The sequence below is a fragment of the Anarrhichthys ocellatus genome, unplaced genomic scaffold (genome assembly GCF_004355925.1).
Source record: "Anarrhichthys ocellatus isolate YVR2014 unplaced genomic scaffold, GSC_Weel_1.0 scaffold54, whole genome shotgun sequence".
NCBI lineage: Eukaryota > Metazoa > Chordata > Actinopteri > Perciformes > Anarhichadidae > Anarrhichthys > Anarrhichthys ocellatus.
Window position 1 is genome coordinate 2,263,612 of NW_022280084.1, and position 16,492 is coordinate 2,280,103.

Below are 16,492 nucleotides of genomic sequence, written 5' to 3' on the forward strand. Positions count from 1 at the left end.
GCTTGTTTATTGTTTGTGAGCACCCCTGCGTCCTTGTCACCCGCTGAGATTCCAACAACGTCCCTGAATGCCAATGACGGTTCTACTGGAGGCTGTAACCAGATGATTGTGACGCTCATTGTAATTCTAGCGTTGTGTGTGTTTTGGGATTTAGTGTGTGTATGATTCCAACCAAATATTACACAATTTTTTTTAAGCTAATTTCCTAAAAGTCAGCCGAAGAAAAATGCAAATCAGCCAATGCTTCCATCAGCCGATGCTCTGCGAGTTTTCCCAAGCGGACGGAGTTAAAAGAGCACCAGTGACTCTGAAGTTGTGCAATTTCATTGCTGCTTCCCACCTAATGTGGCATTTATGTAAATGTTATGAATTAATTTCTCTCTGGATGTACTTTCTCTTTTTTTAGGCTGTTGCCCTTTTTTATTCATCAATTCATTCATTTGAATTTGATTGGTTGTCTCTCTTTTCTGGACGTGTTCCCTGTTAGCTCTACTGTCGGCCTGGGGCTGGAGCCTCCGTGACGATCATTAGCGGCTGCTAGCCAGACCAAAGAAATGTCCGTGGTCCTGTTATACTTTTGTAGACCAAGTATAAGTACTTACATCTGAGTACTTGCAGATACTAAGTCCCGATATGATGACTAAATTAAAAAAACATTAAAAACTGCTGTGCGTTTGAATTGATTTAGAATTTGAGTGTTTATGAAGCCTGGAGCTATTCGGTGCAGCCTTATTTGAAAGTTAAAGACAACACACACACACCAGCTGCATGTGATGCGTTAAGAATCACACACCCGTTGTGTTTCCAGCGTTGCCGCTTCTCAGCGCTAGCTAGCGTTTAGCAGCTAGCAATGTTTCCCTCAGGAGTCGGTGGAGACCAAAGCGGAGCTAAAAGAAAAGATAGATTTACATTCACCTCAAGGCCGATACACAACTCCCCAAAAAATGCTGACCGTGGTGGATTTGTTTCCCCATATCAACATTCTAAGGAAGCGTGTGTTCTTCCTAACGTTGATCAGTGAGATGTTCACGGACCATCGGTGTACATTCAGTAAAACATCTGGTTCCCCTTAATGGGCAGTTATTATGAGTTTTGTTGGGCGGTGGTGAAAAACGATAGTCTAAACCCTTTTATAGCTCCCGAAACAAAACGACAACAAAACCCATCTGTAGTGACAATCGGCAATCGTTGTCGGCAACAAGAAAATGCGATCGTAGCGTCTCTAAAAGTATTTTTTTTTTCCTGGTCTCCTGATCCGATCTGAGACTCAGACGTGATGCAAACTCAACCGTGATCCATTGCACCCAAAACCAAGAATGTGTGTGTTCTGCTGGTTTACGACTGTATTTGTGCGATTGTGTGTTCAATGCCGCTGTGACTGTGTATCTGTGAGTATACTCTGACACACTGTGTGTGGGTGGGTGTGTGGGTGTGTGCGGGGGGGGCTAGATGAGATGGTATTTCATCCTTGTCATTGCAATGCTCCAAGCTATGAAGAGGAAACGGTTGTAATGATACACAGTTTTGCCATTTGTAATGATCTGTCTTTGTGTGTGTGTGTGTGTGTGTGTGTGTGTGTGTGTGTGTGTGTGTGTGTGTGTGTGTGTGTGTAGTCGCTGGTGAAACAGCCGTTGTGTCGGCGTCGGGCTCTGCTGAAAGAAAGTTTCTCAGAAGTGGAAGGAGAGTTTGTGTTCGCACGTTCCATCGACTCCGACAACACAGACGCCATCGCAGAGTTCCTGGAGCAGTCTGTCCGAGGTGTGTGTGTATTCATGATCGTGTGTGTTAGACGGAGATGCAGCTTCTTATTTGTTTCCCTTCCTGCTGTCCCCCGTGTGTCTTGAACCTTTTTGTTTGTGGGTGTTACATGCAAGTTACATTTCAGGTGTGTGTGTAGTTGTATTTTCGCTGCTTCTTTGTTTGACTTGTATGTTGGTTGTGTTATTGTGTGTGTTTTTGCAAACCAGAGATGCAACTTGTGAGTTGTGTAATTGGGTTTTCTAGTGTTGTGTCCCCAGACTTGGTCTACTGTCTCCTGTGTCATGAACCTTTTGTGTGTGTGCGTGTGTGTCTCAGATGGAGACAAAGACCTTCCATGTATCTAAAAGATAATCTGTTAATTTCCTTTCTGCACAACTAGAATCGTGTTTTGGTGTATTAATATGTGTGTGTGTGTGTGTAGACTCCTGCGAGGGTCTAATGGTGAAGACTCTGGAGAAAGATGCCACATATGAAATTGCCAAGCGCTCTCACAACTGGCTCAAGGTGTGTGTGTGTGTGTGTGTGTGTGTGTGTGTGTGTGTGTGTGTGTGAGAGAGAGAGACACAACTAAAAAGCATCTGTCCTCAAATACAAACACGTGAGCCCACATTTATGCATCTCTGACTCAATTAATTTACTTCTGTTGTAAAATATTCCATTGTTTTACTATTCTTAATAATTTAGTGTCGAACAATAAAAGCTGATTTCATATTTCTGGAGGACAAAAAGGAATTTAGCTCGTCAACATTTTCAGTCTTTATTCAAGAACTCTGACAGTTCTCAGTGTTGATAAATGACATTTAATTGTGCTTTTTGGCATTTAATTAATGCTATAATGCTATGATGTATTGCATCCTTCGTTATGAAACCTGTAGTTGTATCTGTCACGTTCGGCCGTGTCCTCCCTCAGCTGAAGAAGGACTACCTGGACGGTGTCGGCGACACGGTCGACCTGTGTGTGATCGGCGCCTACCTGGGGAAAGGCAAGCGGACGGGCACCTACGGGGGCTTCCTGCTGGCCTGCTACGACGAGGACAACGAGGAGTTCCAGTCCGTCTGCAAGGTGGGTGTCTGTTCGGTCCGTGTGTTACGATGCAGCGCTCAGGGTTTCTTCCACTGATGATACGTTTAAAAAAAAACAACAACAAGGTTTTCAAGTTTAATCATTGAAACTAAAGGGTCATAAAGTTAGGTGTGGAACACTGGACACTTCCTCAATGGTCGCCATCTTGGCTACGAAGTGGAGGAGGAGTGACCGCTAAACATGTGGGACGATGTATGTTCCACCTCCGTTGAAACGGAGAGTACACACACGCAAGTACAATAAAATTGTGTTGTTTTTTTTATTGAGTTTTACTACGATTGTCAGCTGGGCGAACAAGCCGGCAGATGTTACGGTGGGCAACAATCACGTTTAAATGTCCGGTCGCAATTCACCATTAATAAGGAAAAGAAGAGGTGAAATGTTGTGATCGTTATTAACAGCTGCGTTCGATTGGAGACACCAACTGTGTACACACAGTGTACGTGTACTAACAGACGTTTCTGAAATGAGACACGGCAAAAAGTGAATCAACTTGATGGTGCTTGTGTGCTTCACTGGGGCTAAAATATGATCAATATTCACTTTATTTAATGAGGAGGAATTGTGTGTGTGTGTGTGTGTGTGTGTGTGTGCGTGCGTGCGTGTTTGTGCGTGTGTGTTAAACCTGTAGTGTCTTGTCCGTTCTAGAGTCATCCGGCCCAAAGAACCCGAGTTAAACGTCTCCAAAGAAACCGTTCTCATATTTCTGGCCTGGACACGGACGTCAATATTTTCGGGCAGCGTTCGAATCGTGAAGTTCAAAATGTTAATATATGTTGTTTAGTTTTGCCCTCTGGCAGTTCATGTATTTAAACATGCAACCTTTTGGTGAGGCAAGACCAATCTTCAGCTCCCAACATATTTAATGTGTCGTAGCACCGCCAGCGTTCTGACAACCCGCTTGTTCTCTTTAGTTTAATAAGCTTTCCAGATCTCTGTATTTAGGAGGTGTATAGTGTCGATAGGGTTGTGTTTTCTGTTTATAAAGTGTGTGTGCTGCGGGGTGTTTATATACAAACGCAACCGAAACACTCAGCACAGACATACAGAGAGTGTGTGTGTGTGTGTGTGTGTGTGTGTGTGTGTGTGTGTGTGTGTGTGTGTGTGCGTGTGTGTTTGTGTTTGTGTAAGTGCTTTTGAACTGTCACTTTTCCCCTCAAATCTGAGTCGGAGGAAAATTTTTGTGTGGGTGTGTGTGTAGGCGTGACTGGGTGCATTTTAGGATAAGTGGTAAGCGTGTATCGGAGCTTGCGTGACCGTGTGTGTGTGTGTGTGTGCGTGTGTGTGTGTGTGTGTGTGTGTGTGTGTTTGAGATAATAAGAGCGTGAACAAGCAGCAGTATGACTTCACCACAGAGCATACATTCTGTCTCTTCGTTGTCCTGCTAAAACCTTCCATCTCCCGTTTTTTCTTCGCCTTCTGTAACTTTTTGTGTCTTTATCTGTGGAAAGGGGATTCAGCGAGCAGCGCCGCCCGCTTCACTTTCATGTACTTGCACACACTCACACCTGGGAGCTCGCCGGTACGACCGCAGCTGTTCTCCACCGGAGCCGGTAGGAAGTTAAAGCGTCCGTTAGATTAAACCTGCGTTCACTGTGCAGGCGGCGCCGGTGGACTTTCCCCGTTCGCACCATAAATAGAACCTCGTCGGAGTATGTTTTCACACTTGAGATTACTATCCCGTGTGAGTGAGGCGGAAGATGGATGCCGTGCTTAGAGTACACAACACAAGACATTTACTTGCTGTGTGTGATGAAGAGCTCCTGTCTGTTGACTGTTATTGATTTTCATCTTCCTTCGCTCGCACAACTGCTTGAGAAACCTTCACTTTTCACATATTCTTCAAACCGAGAGGTTCTATTTCTAACAGTTGCACCTCTAAACAAATGCTGACCGAGCAGCACAATGGAAGCACTCGGTCCAATCACACCAGCTTTTATTATTGTGTTGTTCACACTCTCCGCTCTGATCTGGGCCACATGAAGATGGAGGCTTTGCCGTCTAATCTCCGTTGTGTTTGGAGAACTTGGCAGTTACACTTTGTGCTTTCTTAAAGTTACATTGGTGCATCACCGCCCCCATACCCAGCAACTTTAGTAATATTTAAAAAAGTACACAGAGTTAAAAAAACGAGAGCCAGAATCAGTTTATGTCCTTACAAAGTGACGTACATGTAGCACACAGTCTCTGCTTCTCTTTCTCTTTCTCTTTCACTTTTCAAAGTCAGCCTTAAAACAAACCCCCCCCCCCAACTCTTGTCGTCCTTGACACGGTAAACTTGATCAACCCTCAGTCTGAGAGGCGCCGCTGTAGCTGAAAGCAGAGTTTAACCCACTTCGCCTTTTCCCAAAAGTAATCTCAACTATACGTCCTGCTGAAGTGTCCTTGAGCGAGATCCTCGAGCAGCAGCAGCGGCAGCCGCCGCCGTGAAGTTCACTCGCAGTTCACAGAGAATAAGAGGAATACTAATAAAACCAAAAAGACAATCAGGTTACGGTCCCAGCATGAAGTAGTTGTTTGGACTCTCGTCATTACTTCACTTTTTACAGGTGCTTATTGTGTTCAGTTTGCTCAGGCGTCATAAAAGGCTCATATTTGGTTATTACTGCTGACAAAGTGTTTTATTAAAGACAGAGAAACATCAGATTAAATCCCAGTGTCTTCACCTAAACATAATGAATTTTTGTGTTTGTCAAATATTGCAAAGATAATAATCTCGCATCAAGACTCATCTTGTTCCGCCCTTTTTTTTCCGCTGCGTTTCCCAGCAGGAGTATTGGCTAACGTGTCTGCACACATCTCGTATGAGATGAAAAATAAAAGACAAAGCACAAACGCAGTTGAACGAAAGGCCTTTTTTAAACCGTCTCGTGGTGACGGCAGCCTCGGGAGCACAAAGCTTCTGGTGGACACCTGCAGAATGCACCTTCTGCTCCACATCTGTGAGCTGAGACACGATGCATTTGCATGATGCCTCCTTCCCCTCTCTGTGCACGTCAGCCCGCTGGGTGATTCTTGCGTCTCAGCGGGTTCAGGCCTTTTGAGAGGTGACACGACGCTTCAGGCAAAGCACGGAGGCGGGGGCGGGGGTGTGAGGGGGGGTTCGCTTGCTGTTGTGTGTTCTGCTGCTCGCTGCCAAATGTCTGCTGTCTCACCGTGAGGCAGTGTGTGTATATATCTGAGTGTGTGTGTGTATATATCTGAGTGTGTGTGTGTGTGTATATCTGAGAGTGTGTGCATCTTATCTGCCTTCGTCTCTTCCAGATCGGGACAGGCTTCAAGGATGAAGATCTGGAGCAGCATTACAAGTTCTTACAGGTAATGCGACACAGCGAGCACAAACCTGCTCTGTACAAATCACAACTCCACACTTGTTTTCCCACATTGACGCCGGCGTGTTTTAAATTCATGACCAGGGTTTTAAACATTCTGCAGCTACAGGTTATTCTTCTTCTTTCTTTTTTTTTTTTTTTTTTTTTTTTTCTTTCTTTTTTTTCAATTTTGAGGTTAAAAGAGACGGAGCGAGCGTGGCTTGAGGTCCACTTTTGCTCTGCAAATACTCATCCCCTCATTAAATTCTTCATTTAGATCTGGAAAGTTGGATTTAATGGAAACTTTCATGCCAAAATGAGATTGACGGTGTGCAAATGTACTTCTAAAATACAACTCAAATACTGCAATCATTTAATAAGTGACGCCTGCGGGGACCTTTAAGTGTCCAGAATGAGAGAAGTGGTAGAAATGAGCTCAGGTACAGCCCCCCCCATAGTGTCCACGTAGTGTCTGCTAATCCGAACATGCCATACATCGCCGACAAGGAATTAGAAAAATATAGAAAGAGTGGCTTTGAGCTGCAGGTGTTTTGCTTCCTCGCGGGAAAACATTGGCCGGAGATCCTAAAGTGCTTGTTTCACCAACAAATAATAGAAAAAGTATCTGCGTTTGGAGGAGCTGTGCAGCGCTGAAGTTGGGTAATGAATTGCTTTTTCAATTCACATTTGAAGAGGTTGGTTCCAGAGCAGCAGAGCAGCAGCAGTTGAAGAAATTAACAGCTGCTCCCTGAAAGCGATCGCTGTTGTGAGAGTCGGCATTCATTTGGGTGCTGGCGTTGACTTTAGACACGCTTCTACAGAAATAAGAGCAGCTTTTCAAAATGCAGTCGTCTGTTTAGGAAAAACTAAATGGTGAGATAATATTCACCGTAGAAAGCGGCTGCACGCCGCCGTGTGCTGGAGTGAGAAGTAATATCTCAAAGGTTAAGGGTTTAGACTCGGCGGTACAAACTGCTGCAGAGAGCAGAATCACAGTGGAACAGTGATTGAGAAGCCGGTGGAACCCGGACCAATCCAGCCGGTTCTGTGGTGCTTTGTAATGAGGCCCTCCGTCTGAAGGTGATGGATGGTGAATTAAGGCTGCTGGTGTGGTCGGGCTGCAGAGCCGCAGGCCGAGCGGGAGTCCAGACACGGAGACGATTGACTCTGTTCACACTCCTCCGGGTGGCGAGCTGCTGGAACGAGAGACGTTTCCTTTTGTTCTCACCTCGTGTGACAGTTTCCTCCATCTACTGCCTTTGTCTAGACTAAAGTATTAATCTAGACAATAATCGGCAGCTCTAAACTCACTTATTGAAGCTAACACGGTGGTGAATAATTCAAATACAAATGTTCATTTCGTCCTTTAAGTGGCTTCTACTGAGGGATTTGCTGTCGATGTTATAGAACCTCCAGTTTATCCACTAAACATGAAGTCAAACTTCTTCCCGCCGCACCGTAAATGCTGCACAGTCTGCAAACAACGACACCTGTACTTGATTCTAATCCTCCCCTTGAAGGGCTCTCTGTACATGTGCCCTCAGGATGGATGCTTCTGTGCTCGGAGGTGTAAAACGACACAAATATTTGCATCTAAGTGAAACGGCTCCTACGCGTCCCACTGATCTAGGAGGTGTAATTGCGTCGTTATATTTCATAGCCATCAAGACCTGATTTCAGCTGCTGTCGGGTAAAGCATAATATTTGGCGCTAACTCGTGTCGATCGGCTGCAGCGCTTTTGTAAGACTCTGCACGCCTACCCGGCCCGCTCATTGTAATTCACCCTGTACCAGAGTGTCACTTGAGTGCCTACAGTATGAATAATGTGTGAGAGGGCTCCAGCGCCGCTGCCGCTCGAGCCCTCTTCTCCCGGCATTACTTAACTGTGACCCAGTTCCGTGGACACTGCCGCAGTCTAGTTAACGCTGCACCGTTCCCAGAGCCGCATTAGCTGGAGCGGTTGTTTCACGCCAGAACAACACTCATCATTGTGCAAATGTCTGACACCTACGCTGACGGAGAGATTGCTCGTGTCAGAGTGTTTTTTTTAAAGGCACTATTAAATATTGTAGACGTTGTCTGTTTTCACAGTTTGGGGGAGGTGGATGCTTGAGCTCAGCTGCAAGGTTATTTATGATTGTTATCCTAAGAGGTGAATATCGGGTAGAAAAATGCGTGCACATCGAGGTGTTTCTGAACCCAATCTTTCATGTGGGTGCATGGTTATGTGGTTTGGAAGTCACCCTCTAATGTTGGCCCTCAGGCAGGTATCGCGCGAGTGTTGAGACGCCGTCTCTCGGGACGTGATTGTGAGGCGGCACCGTCTCTTTATCAAGTTCTCTGAATACGTTGCCCTATTTTATTTTATTACATTGTGCACCTCTGTGTATCTACAGTGTGTGTATACTGTGTTTTTATTGTTTAAACTGGTTCATGTCATCATAAATTGAAAATCTTTCAGTTTTTTTGCAGTTCATTTGTCACAATTAACATGTCCGTCACGTCCTTATCCGTTTGTTTTTCTTCAGGAGCACATTCTGCCTAAACCCCGAGCCTATTACCGCATCGACCAGTCGGCGGAGCCCGACGTGTGGCTGGACGCCGTGCAGGTCTGGGAGGTGAAGTGCGCCGACCTGTCGCTGTCGCCCGTCTACAAGGCCGCCATGGGACTGGTCAGTTCAGCCCGTTTTATCCCGCCTCCCCTCGCGTGTCTCCGGTGGTAGAATCCCGCTCGTCGTGGTCTGTCGCCCACAGTGAAAAGTCACAATTAGCGCCTCTTAATTGAGTTATTAAGAAACAGTTGTACAAGATGCTGGGTTTAATGGAACAGATTCTTGTTTATGACCCGCTGCACATTCGACTCACAGTCCCACAGAGCTCAGAACATGAACAGTTCTACTCACTGTGACCGTAGTTCAAGCAAAAGGGCACCGAGATGGACGGACTCTTATCCATCTGAACACACAAAACATTTTGCTCATTTTTACTGTTTTTAGGTAAAAAATATAATCACGGTTTAAAGGTGTGAGGTGTTTCACTTCATTGTAAATATACAACTTGATGTGAGATAAGTGGACCAGTTTTAACCAGATAAGATTATTATTATTATTATTATTCAGATGATGAGTAGTATCTACGATGAGCATTTTGTTGACCTCCAGGTTAGGTTTTAGATCATTTTTATGGCTCTAAACGTCTTTTCCCTCCAGTCGTCGGTGGAAACAATGTTCACTCCAGAAGTCAACACTTCACATCATCTCCACAATTATACCAAACAATTCACAATTAATCACAATTTGCTCATCAGGCCCCTCTTTTTAAGAGCGGCTTTAACCGATTAGTGTGTGTGTCGCTCTCAGCCAACGTGTCAAGTCAGCACATTTTTGGCTGTAATGAGGCTGTTTTAAGCCCACAGCTGCTGCCAGTTCCCCCTAAAACTTCATAACGCTTCACTGATTAGTTTGGTTATTGTTCTGTGGTTATTTGACACCTCCAGCATTCTTATAACATGTACTTTATTTATTAATCACATTCAGCATTTTATCCTTCAGGTTATTTAAAAGAAGGGATAAATGTAATGAGTCCATAGTTAAAGGTAATCAGAGAATTTAAGAGGCGATTAATTGAAGTAGGACAAGAGGTTAAAAACAAATTGGGATTCAACCTTTGGTGTTTTGAACCAGTAGGGATTTAAAAGCTCTCAGAAGGTAATAAATACGTTTAGCGGTTACACTCTGCAGCAGAGTAACAAAGAGGAAAAGCTTGCATGCTTCAGTGGTTTCCTGTCTCTGACTCTGACTGTTTGCCCTCAGGTGGATCCAGAGAAGGGCATTTCTCTGAGGTTCCCCCGCTTCCTTCGGATCAGAGACGACAAGAAGGCCGAGGACGCCACGACTGGAGCTCAGGTACGTCGGCTCACCTGCAGTGGGAGGGGCCTGGTGGGAGGCTGAAGAACAGGGAAGTATCGGAACGTGTGGGATACAAGCATCGAATACCACCTGTAGAGCGTCAGGAGGTCAAACATGTCGGCCATGTTCCATATAAATATACATGACGCCCACCTTCTTCCAATACAAAAACTGGTTTGTATTGTACTTAGTTATGAGGATCACTCATCACGTGACGAGTGGACGATGGGGGAGGATTTGGTGTCAAAGCAAAGCGCCTAATTGCCAGTTTTTCGGATTCAAACCCAATGCTAGGAGGGAACTTGTTACCGACAATGAGTCAATCTGTAAACTTCATGCGTGGAGGACGCCAAGGCTCACCGGACACACCGTTAAAGATCAGAGTCCACAGATATGAAGTGTCTTTTACTTCTAACATCTGTGTTGTCGTAAGTTTATTGAGCGTAAAATGGGGGTGAAAGAGCTCCTCAGTGTGGCTCCCCTTCTGTGAACCTGTAGAAATACATTTTTGTGTCCGTTTGACCGCGTTGCTGTGAAGTGCCAACATCATCACGGTCCGCTCACAAGAGCTGTCCTGTAACATTTCACAGGTGAACAGCACTGCAAGGACGAGCGTTTTAAAAATACATTTATATTCTGGCACTGATTCATGTGGTGGCCTCCCGCTGCACGGAGAGCAACGCTATAGAGCAGGCGGGTAAAGTTCTGGAGTCTGGGTAATATATTGTGCGGCATTCTACAGCCCAGTAGGAGATCAGCTGCACCTTCACTCAACTACCCACCTACGAGCAACGCTGCGATTCTATTCCCCATGAAGCTGATGAATGATTTCAGATGTGTTATTCGCTGCTCTCTAACCCGCGTGCCGACCCACCAGCACATCATTCAACCCGACCGACCTGAAGTACAAGTCGATGCGCATGTCAGTATGTGTCCAAATGTTGACTGGCAATAAGTACTGAAACATGTTCCTGTTCTAACTGCAGCGATTAAATACCTAAAGATGTCCGTTTGTGACCCAAAGTATGAAAAACAATCTATAACTGAAGCAGTGTCAGCAGACACACAAAACGTTTCGCTTTGTTTTCACCGTTCATCACTTTGTCTACGTGTTTGATTCTCTACTAATGAATGTAAGACACGTTCTCCGGCATCGGGAGCTACAAAACTCTGACAACCGAAGCCAGATATCACACAACTGCTGCTCATTGTTTAAAGGCCCCCAGACATCCAGGTAGTATTGTTCTCACCTGGTTCTAAACAGCTGTGACTTTAATAAGGTCTGAATCGTATCATAATGTCAACTTTCACTGACTGGAATAAACAGCCATCTGTCAACCGTGGAGTTGAGATTTGCGCTCGTTACAGCGGGAGTCGGGTCGGAACATCGGCTGCATCTCAATGATGCTTCTATCGGTTCTGTTCCTGACGGGACGCACACGCTCGCTCTCTGGGATTCAGCAGACAGTTTAAAAGACACCTGACCTCATTCAAGTCAGAAGGAATGAAGGAGAACTCTGAGTCTGAATGGGTCGGAATAAATGATTTACCTTTTATCCCGTCTCACTGTTTTCCCTCCTCACTGTGCCTCCCTGCTGCACTGGTACTGATGCTGCTTATTCTGGGTGGATCCCGCTGTTCACACATTATTCATTGTCTCCCCCCCCTCGCTTCAAACCCTGTTGAGCTCAACTGAACACAACCTCCGTCTCCCAGTCAGCAGCTGGGAGTCACCGACTTCAAAGCTCGGGTTATGAATAATCAAACTGTTATTTTTAGCTTTCCCTCTTAATGTTACTGACCTGACTTCATGATCTTCTCCTCTTCCCTACGCTCTCTAACGCAAACCCTTTTTCCCTCCTTCCTTCCTTCCCTCTCTCTCTCTCTTCCTCTATCTCTGTCCATCTCTCTGCAGATTGCTGATTTGTACAAGAAGCAGCAGCAGGTTCAGAATCAGGGGGAGAAAGCCGACCCGGAGGACTACTACTGATCATCTGTATTCATCGGCGGTGAATAACGATGAACCGCAATTTCAAAAATAATTGTAAATAGCTTCTTTCTTTATCTAATGTCGAATGAAAATAAAGGCGCTTGCCAGTTTTAAGCACCCTGTCGTTTTTGTGTTCGTTGATTCATGGAAGCAGAGCCAAAATTGCGTAAACATCTCGCCACGTACTGCGCACATGAATTCCAAAAACTCAAATCGACTCAGTAGTTGGAGCATACCTGCTGGTAATAGATCCCTATCAAAAATTCTCAATGGAAAAAAAAAAAAAAAAAAGCCAAGCAAAACTCTTAACTGTACGGGTGGCATACCAATATCTTCAGCGGGCCCGGTTCCTGCTCAAGCACTCAGGAGGCGGTGGCGGCAAAGTGCATTGGGCGCGTGCGGTGATCGGAGGACAAGCCGAGCAGATTGCCGGCTGCCCCGAAACGTCATTAGAAGTAGAAAAAGACGCAGGAGCTGACAGTCGCTCAAACAGCAGGACAAAAGAGAGGCACTCACAGCTCGCATTAGATGATGGAAATCCACTAACCGTCCAGCCTGAATCAATCAGGGGGGGGGGGGGGTCGGATTGAGAGCCAAGGACAGCCGGTTATTACATGAGAGGACCGTGAGGGTTTTCTGCACGGTGATGCCATGCGGGAGGATGTGAGTGAGCTTTTGCGGAATGGTCACGTGGACAAAAGCGCAGACGCATCATTTGTTGACATTTCTGCAACAATTGCATTTTTTGGCAATTGTAAATAATTTGTTCTGCATGCGAAAAAACTGCATGCTTTGAGCCCCGAACTGCGTGAGATTAGCATAAAGCCGGCATGTCTGTAAAGGAGGAGACTCATTTTCATTGAGATATCGTGCTGTCCTTGATCGGTTAGTTTGTTATTGTGTGACTTGGATGAATCCGAAGTAGCCGTTTATGGCACCAAACTAACCGATCGAGGCAACGGTAGACCAGCAACTCCACTATCTGTGAGACTGTTTCTGTCAACGGAGTCTGGTGACTTTGAAAACAGCACAGATAACTGCTTCAGTTCCTCGTCGGAAAGAGTAAAGTAGTTGAAATATTGTCAATATAGCGCACACGTGAACTGATATTGATTATTTTTAGGTGGCTAAAATCCCTTTTGCTGCTGCGCCCATCCACAGCAGCACATTGCTTTGCTCCCGTGTCCGTTTCTCTAAACTGGGGGCGTGGTTACCGCCATCTGTGGATAATACACCGACTCGGCTTAAGTACCTCAAACAACTCCACTTTAAAAAAAAGTCCAAACCATCCCTTTAAGTACCGCCTCAAAGAGCCGCTGTTAAGGCTGTGGCATTTGATCCGTGTGGGATGTGGACCCGCTCATCAGTAATGCAACGCGCCACTGCAGCAGCAGGAAGCTGCGCTGAACCCAATGAGATGCAGGGAAGTGAATTGTAACTGTCGGTGGGACGGCATTCTTGTGGCTGCAGGGAGGCATGCTGTACAACAAGTGGGGCACTTTACAGCACCGTCTGCAGGATATTTGCATGTAAATGTCGGCCAGTTCTGGGGTGACACACACTGTATGTGGCATGTCACTGTTTCCATGCAGATGCACATGCAGAGCGGTTTGTATTTCCTCTGCTGGAGTGCTCGTGCGTGCGTGCGTGCGTACGTGCGTGCGTGCGTGCGTGCGTGCGTGCGTGCGTGCGTGCGTGCGTGCGTGCGTGCGTGCGTGCGTGCGTGCGTGGTTTGAGAAGGACACCATTGTGGTACAGTAATAATGGAAATTCCAAATCCAGATCTGCCTGCCCTTTCTATCCACCACTGTTGTTGTGTTCCATTCTCTTTATTGTTTTTAATCCATATTAATTCACTTCCCCGTGAAGATTTAAAGGTGTTTTTTCCCACCGGTTTGCTCTTGAAACATGTCTTTTCTCCTGCGGGCTACTTTGGGTACATCTGACGCTCATCATGAATACCACCATCACATCACATCTCGTCTGAATTTCAAATGGCACTTGTCTGCTGTACTGTCGCTTTAGAAGTTGGCTACAGCGAGTGTGAGCAGGGATGGAAAAAGACCGTATTGGAAATCAAACGGGCAGCAGAGCAATGAAATATTGAAAATGCAAATACTTAATGAATTCAATTCCATATTGTGTGTGTGCGCCGTATGATCCCGGCTTTTTGTTGTGAATTACTCTGAAGGTTGACTGCGGCGAGCGTTGTCTCCTAATTTATATACGTGTGATGGTGTAAGTGGAGAGGAAGTCTCTGGGCACCTTTTGTGTTTTGACGGAGTGCCGGCACGGTACTGTATCCGTTTCCTCTTTTGTGTGTGTGTGCGTGTTTGTTTTTATCACATCTCTGTGAAGATGTGTGTGTGCCTGGTTATCTGCCCGTGTGTGTGTGTGTGTGTGTGCCACTGATGTTTACCGAGGGGGGCAGCTGTAGCACATAACACGCCTGCAGGGCATTGCGGCACAGTGGCCTCCATCTCCAGCGAGGTCCTCGCCTGTGTTCAAACAGCTGTGCTGTTAGTTCACATCAAGTCACCCGCTCACACCCGATCCCGCAGGGGAGGTTGCATTTGCAAACCTTACCTGCTCGCCGCCTCTGTTGAGCTGTCCTTTGCTGCTACATAAGCGGCTGGGGGCTTTGGGGTTGTGGAGTATGATTTATAAAAAGAAGAAGACGCCTCAGAAGTGATCTCTGGTGATGTGACGGATGAAAGGCGAGCTGAAGATGGCTCCTCTGTGCTAAAACTGCCCCTGCTGTGTTCCTCTTAAAAGTTCTAGGAAGTGTCCCCTGAAGCAGCTTTTATGGATTACCTCCACCCGCAAAGACAAAAATGGGGGCATCTATAAAGAATGCCAGGTTTCACCTTTCTCTGTCCTTTTGTGTTCCTCTCCCCCCCCCCCCCCCCCCCCCCACCCTGTTTCTCCCACATAAGCTATCTGTCTTGTTCACAATGCCCCTTTCTCCACCCCGAGAACAATGCGTTTGTTCTCCTCCACCTCCTCCCCATCCCTCTCTCTCTCTGTCCCTCCATCCATTTGTTTGGTGCTCTCTGTGACATCTCTGCCATGCCAGAGCTACGAGGGAGAGAGGGAGGCACAGACCCGGCCATTGTTCCCCCCCCCCCCGGCCGAAGCCACAGAATATCAATAGTGTTTTTCTTGAGCAGGAGGGCCGAGCGTTGGCCAGTAACCTTTCGGATTTGATGATGTCAGGCCCCCTCTTTTTTTAGGCCCCTTTATATGATTTCCCTCGTCCTCCAGTCTCCACTCTTAACGGGGGTATTATGTCCTCAACAGAAGAGGCTGTGCAGTACTGTGTGACTCATCAGGGCTCTTCATCAGCTCAGTTCAACTAGTACAAGTTGTGTGCAGCTGTGCCAACGAGTCCTCCAAGTTAATTGAGAATACATTGTTTGTAAATGCCCTCCGGAGCTCTCTTACAGCGGGAGGACGTCACTCGTCGGTGGCTTCTACTCACTGGTGAAGCTTTGGAGGAGATGGAACTTTATTCATCCTGCAGCAGTTGCAACACGAAGGTAGAAGAGTGCGAATATAAAAATCTTAAGATAACAGGGTTAGGTTTAGGCAGAGAGAGGGGGGGAACACACACACCATGCATTGCGGCTATGAGCGTGCGGCCATTTTCCTTCATAACCACAGACTTTATGAAGTATGGCCGCCGCCTCTGTGACATCATCCGAAGCCGCTGTGAAGCTCAAAGCGGTGTCTGGCTGCCTGGTCTGAATCAAAGTGATGGACTGACCAACAGACCTGCATCTTTGTTGCTCCATCACGTCTTCCTCCTAATAACTCCTCCGTCTGCTACAGGTCTTTGGCACTTCAACGTTAAAAGAAAACGTGCATTTGCTGAAACGGTGAGTCTGTCGTCGGAGGTCTCGACTGTGCTCGTGTGTCGCAGTACAGAAAGCTCATGAGTCGAATGCGTCCACGTTTTTATTAATATTCATGTTTCCTGCAACAAGCTGACTGACCTCTGAACCCCCACAGCCCACACAAGTGGACTCAAGTGCCCCTTCATTGACACCGCCATGTATTCATTTATTTATTTAGTCCTGAGACTATATCTCATTTAAACATGAATCCTTTCATTTTAGGCACGTTTCAGCTTCCCTGAACTGGTCTTCATGCACTCTTTTCATGTCCAGGTGTTACAGCTGACTCAATATCAATATCAATATCAATTTACATTCAAATTTTTATTTATGATTTTCCAAATACCTAAATAGCAAACAGCCCCCCCCCCCTGAGTTTGAAGTACCCCCGCCTGGTTGGGGATCACTGCTCTTGAGATAATACATGTATGCAGACACATTCTGGTCATAATCTTTGTGGCATATGTTTCTCTTCTTTAGATCTTTTTTTAGTCGCCAGGCTTTGAACCGGTGTCCTATTACAAAAACCTCGATGGCTGCA

General features: G+C 46.1%; 1 protein-coding gene across 1 annotated transcript in view; it reads left to right on the forward strand.

Moving 5' to 3' along the window:
* lig1 (ligase I, DNA, ATP-dependent) overlaps positions 1–12,847 on the forward strand; it is a 34,944-nt gene extending 22,097 nt beyond the window's left edge. The window contains exons 13-19 of the mRNA XM_031870680.1: positions 1,614–1,758; positions 2,183–2,265; positions 2,672–2,824; positions 6,110–6,163; positions 8,686–8,829; positions 9,970–10,062; positions 11,981–12,847. Of these exons, the coding sequence (XP_031726540.1) occupies positions 1,614–1,758; positions 2,183–2,265; positions 2,672–2,824; positions 6,110–6,163; positions 8,686–8,829; positions 9,970–10,062; positions 11,981–12,055 (747 nt within the window). The 3' untranslated portion in view covers positions 12,056–12,847. The remainder of the gene's footprint in view (positions 1–1,613; positions 1,759–2,182; positions 2,266–2,671; positions 2,825–6,109; positions 6,164–8,685; positions 8,830–9,969; positions 10,063–11,980) is intronic.
* The last annotated feature ends 3,645 nt before the right edge of the window (positions 12,848–16,492 follow it).